General features: G+C 43.0%; 1 protein-coding gene across 1 annotated transcript in view; it reads left to right on the top strand.

The window, feature by feature from the left end:
- The first annotated feature begins 166 nt into the window (after positions 1-166).
- The window catches only part of LOC107683770 (nicastrin-like), a 12,364-nt gene continuing 7,993 nt past the window's right edge, over positions 167-4,537 (top strand). Inside the window, exons 1-2 of the mRNA XM_016479825.1 lie at positions 167-279; positions 3,813-3,923. Coding sequence (XP_016335311.1) covers positions 210-279; positions 3,813-3,923 — 181 coding nt within the window. The 5' untranslated portion in view covers positions 167-209. The remainder of the gene's footprint in view (positions 280-3,812; positions 3,924-4,537) is intronic.

Genomic DNA, 4,537 nt, shown 5'->3' with positions numbered 1-4,537 from the left:
CTCACACACACGCTCACACACACACACACACGCTCACACACACACACACACACACACTCACACACACACACACACGCTCGCGTGCGGTAGTAACGCGATGTCGCCGGCGGGTGTCGCTGTGGAGACAGCGGCAGCAGCGAGTCTCACGCGCCGAACAAGAGAGATCCGGAACCGGAAGAAAACAAGCTGATCATACTGCTGATCTGTGAATGAGAAAGATGGAAGATTTAATCTCAATAAACTGCGTTAAACTTCTGATCACCGCTTTATTTTACACATGTGAGTATAAATATGACTGTTTAATGTTTAATCGTGTGTTGGTGCGGTCACGAGATGATGAATATTGTTCACTCGCTCAGGCCTGGAATGAAAGTATATTCCTCTATAAATGTAAATATGTATTATTAATTCAGTCACATTTATTTTACGTGATAATAATAGTATGGGGATGTTATCTTAATATACTGTATAATTAGTGACTGAGCGAGTCTAAGAGTAAGAAGTTACGAAAAGTACCATGGTATTACCTTGTTGTGTGTGTGTGTGTGTGTGTGAGTGTGTGTGAGTGTGTGTGTGTGAGTGTGTGTGAGTGTGTGTGTGTGAGTGTGTGTGAGTGTGTGTGTGTGAGTGTGTGTGAGTGTGTGTGTGTGAGTGTGTGTGAGTGTGTGTGTGTGAGTGTGTGTGAGTGTGTGTGTGTGAGTGTGTGTGAGTGTGTGTGTGTGAGTGTGTGTGAGTGTGTGTGTGTGAGTGTGTGTGAGTGTGTGTGTGTGAGTGTGTGTGAGTGTGTGTGTGTGAGTGTGTGTGAGTGTGTGTGTGTGAGTGTGTGTGAGTGTGTGTGTGTGAGTGTGTGTGAGTGTGTGTGTGTGAGTGTGTGTGAGTGTGTGTGTGTGAGTGTGTGTGAGTGTGTGTGTGTGAGTGTGTGTGAGTGTGTGTGTGTGAGTGTGTGTGAGTGTGTGTGTGTGAGTGTGTGTGAGTGTGTGTGTGTGAGTGTGTGTGAGTGTGTGTGTGTGAGTGTGTGTGAGTGTGTGTGTGTGAGTGTGTGTGAGTGTGTGTGTGTGAGTGTGTGTGAGTGTGTGTGTGTGAGTGTGTGTGAGTGTGTGTGTGTGAGTGTGTGTGAGTGTGTGTGTGTGAGTGTGTGTGAGTGTGTGTGTGTGAGTGTGTGTGAGTGTGTGTGTGTGAGTGTGTGTGAGTGTGTGTGTGTGAGTGTGTGTGAGTGTGTGTGTGTGAGTGTGTGTGAGTGTGTGTGTGTGAGTGTGTGTGAGTGTGTGTGTGTGAGTGTGTGTGAGTGTGTGTGTGTGAGTGTGTGTGAGTGTGTGTGTGTGAGTGTGTGTGAGTGTGTGTGTGTGAGTGTGTGTGAGTGTGTGTGTGTGAGTGTGTGTGAGTGTGTGTGTGTGAGTGTGTGTGAGTGTGTGTGTGTGAGTGTGTGTGAGTGTGTGTGTGTGAGTGTGTGTGAGTGTGTGTGTGTGAGTGTGTGTGAGTGTGTGTGTGTGAGTGTGTGTGAGTGTGTGTGTGTGAGTGTGTGTGAGTGTGTGTGTGTGAGTGTGTGTGAGTGTGTGTGTGTGAGTGTGTGTGAGTGTGTGTGTGTGAGTGTGTGTGAGTGTGTGTGTGTGAGTGTGTGTGAGTGTGTGTGTGTGAGTGTGTGTGAGTGTGTGTGTGTGAGTGTGTGTGAGTGTGTGTGTGTGAGTGTGTGTGAGTGTGTGTGTGTGAGTGTGTGTGAGTGTGTGTGTGTGAGTGTGTGTGAGTGTGTGTGTGTGAGTGTGTGTGAGTGTGTGTGTGTGAGTGTGTGTGAGTGTGTGTGTGTGAGTGTGTGTGAGTGTGTGTGTGTGAGTGTGTGTGAGTGTGTGTGTGTGAGTGTGTGTGAGTGTGTGTGTGTGAGTGTGTGTGAGTGTGTGTGTGTGAGTGTGTGTGAGTGTGTGTGTGTGAGTGTGTGTGAGTGTGTGTGTGTGAGTGTGTGTGAGTGTGTGTGTGTGAGTGTGTGTGAGTGTGTGTGTGTGAGTGTGTGTGAGTGTGTGTGTGTGAGTGTGTGTGAGTGTGTGTGTGTGAGTGTGTGTGAGTGTGTGTGTGTGAGTGTGTGTGAGTGTGTGTGTGTGAGTGTGTGTGAGTGTGTGTGTGTGAGTGTGTGTGAGTGTGTGTGTGTGAGTGTGTGTGAGTGTGTGTGTGTGAGTGTGTGTGAGTGTGTGTGTGTGAGTGTGTGTGAGTGTGTGTGTGTGAGTGTGTGTGAGTGTGTGTGTGTGAGTGTGTGTGAGTGTGTGTGTGTGAGTGTGTGTGAGTGTGTGTGTGTGAGTGTGTGTGAGTGTGTGTGTGTGAGTGTGTGTGAGTGTGTGTGTGTGAGTGTGTGTGAGTGTGTGTGTGTGAGTGTGTGTGAGTGTGTGTGTGTGAGTGTGTGTGAGTGTGTGTGTGTGAGTGTGTGTGAGTGTGTGTGTGTGAGTGTGTGTGAGTGTGTGTGTGTGAGTGTGTGTGAGTGTGTGTGTGTGAGTGTGTGTGAGTGTGTGTGTGTGAGTGTGTGTGAGTGTGTGTGTGTGAGTGTGTGTGAGTGTGTGTGTGTGAGTGTGTGTGAGTGTGTGTGTGTGAGTGTGTGTGAGTGTGTGTGTGAGAGAGAGTGTGAGAGTGTGTGTGTGTGTGAGTGAGTGAGAGAGAGTGTGTGTGTGTGTGTGAGAGTGAGTGTGTGTGTGTGTGTGTGTGTGTGTGTGCACCGTGCTAACACCATTATATTCTTTAAAGTATCCTGGAGTAACATGTAAATAATACCATGGTAACGTTAAATGATTGTGATCATGGATTATATCAAAGTACAGTAGTATTACCGTCACTGTACCATGATTTTACATATTAAATAGTCCATAAAAAGACTTTTAAAAAGCCCTCTGGTAATTACCAGCAACATGGTTCCCTAATCTTTAATATGTGTGTATTATGGAAAAAAAGAGAAATTGTACTTGCTTAATGTCACTTCAGATTAAGTCAGCCTTTGAGATATACTGACTGATATTTTATCTAAGGTGGTGGTATAAAATCCTAAGTATTAAAATTATTATAATTAAAAAATATATATATTTTCTAAAGATTTGTATATTTCAGAAAATCAAACTGGTTCAATTCAGTCTGAATTCGTGCTGTGCTGCACATTCTGGTTTAAATGTGTCATTCCAGTCATATACACGTATGCAGAGCAATGAAATGGTTTATACATGAAAACAAACCTTTTAAAGGCATGTTTCATTTATGTGAGCGAGAACAATGGATTGTGCATTTTAAAATTATTTATTTTGTATTTTTGTGTTATAAATAGTAAATATTTTTGGGTTTCTTTTTTTTTAAATGTCTTAATGTTTTTTTTTTAAATGTTACAAATCCTAAGAATCAAACAGTCATAAATTATTATATAATAATAATTATTCTAAATAATGTTTACAATTTTTGTTAAGTTTTGTATATTTCAAAAGTCAAAATAGTTCAGTTTAGTCTGAATCAGCACGTGTAAAATGCACAAAAATGTTAGTACAAAAACAGATGAGTGAGCAGGAATATATACAGCGGGTAAAATAAGAATCGAACACATCACCATTTTTCTCAGTAAATATATTTCTAAAGGTGCTGTTGACATGAAATTTTCACCAGATGTCAGTAACAACCAAAGTAATCCATACATACAAAGAAAACAAAACAAATAAATTCAGAAATTAGGGTTAGGTTAAAAATGGTGACGTGTATTTTACCCGCTGTGTATATAGTGTGTATATATATATATATATGTAGCAGTAGCGTGTGATGTGACGGTCTGAAGCGTGTGATGTGTGTCTCTGCTGCTGCAGGCGTGTGCTCCAGCTCAGTGGAACAGAAGATCTATGTTGAGCTCAATGAAACGGTTCCTTGTGTCCGACTGCTGAACGCCACACATCAGATCGGCTGCCAGTGTGAGTCCAGCTGAGCATTGATCTTCCTACATGTCAAATAGGGATGCAGCGATTAACCGGTTTCGCGATTAACCGCGCTTTAAAACGTCACGGTTAATTAATCGTAAAGGTTCCGCTAAACCGAGTGTTTCTGTTACACGGAACGGAACTGTTGCAGCTTGCGCAAAACGAAAAAAGTTACACTAGCGGTGCACCATCTTAAAATGACGTGCTTATCAGAGGCATGGAGGCTACTACATGCATTAGATGAACTGTGACAGAGGGACCAAACAGCGAAGCTGTATTTCCACCAGAGAAATGCCTGTCGATAGTGTGGGACCATTTTGGGTACACCAAGAATGACCAGGGTGTCATTTAAATATTGCTGTAAAAAACTGCTGCTAAAGAGCGAATACATAAGGGATAATGCACGGCTAGCTGTACATTGAACAATTTTAATGCACGACGTATAGGCAAGAACCACCTGACGCGAAGCTACAGCTCGTTAGTTCAGCATTATGCCCGCTTCAGATCAGAAAGAGATGAAATAGTGCGGTAAGATCGCATTTATTTGAATTAATTCATTATAACATTTAGCTACTTGAATTAATTATTCGAGAGAGAGAGAGAGGTGACAGTTGCCT

The sequence above is a fragment of the Sinocyclocheilus anshuiensis genome, unplaced genomic scaffold (assembly GCF_001515605.1).
Source record: "Sinocyclocheilus anshuiensis isolate Anshui unplaced genomic scaffold, SAMN03320099.WGS_v1.1 scaffold3306, whole genome shotgun sequence".
Lineage (NCBI taxonomy): Eukaryota > Metazoa > Chordata > Actinopteri > Cypriniformes > Cyprinidae > Sinocyclocheilus > Sinocyclocheilus anshuiensis.
Note: the sequence above shows the minus strand (reverse complement) of the source record. Positions and strands in the feature narration are given on the sequence as shown.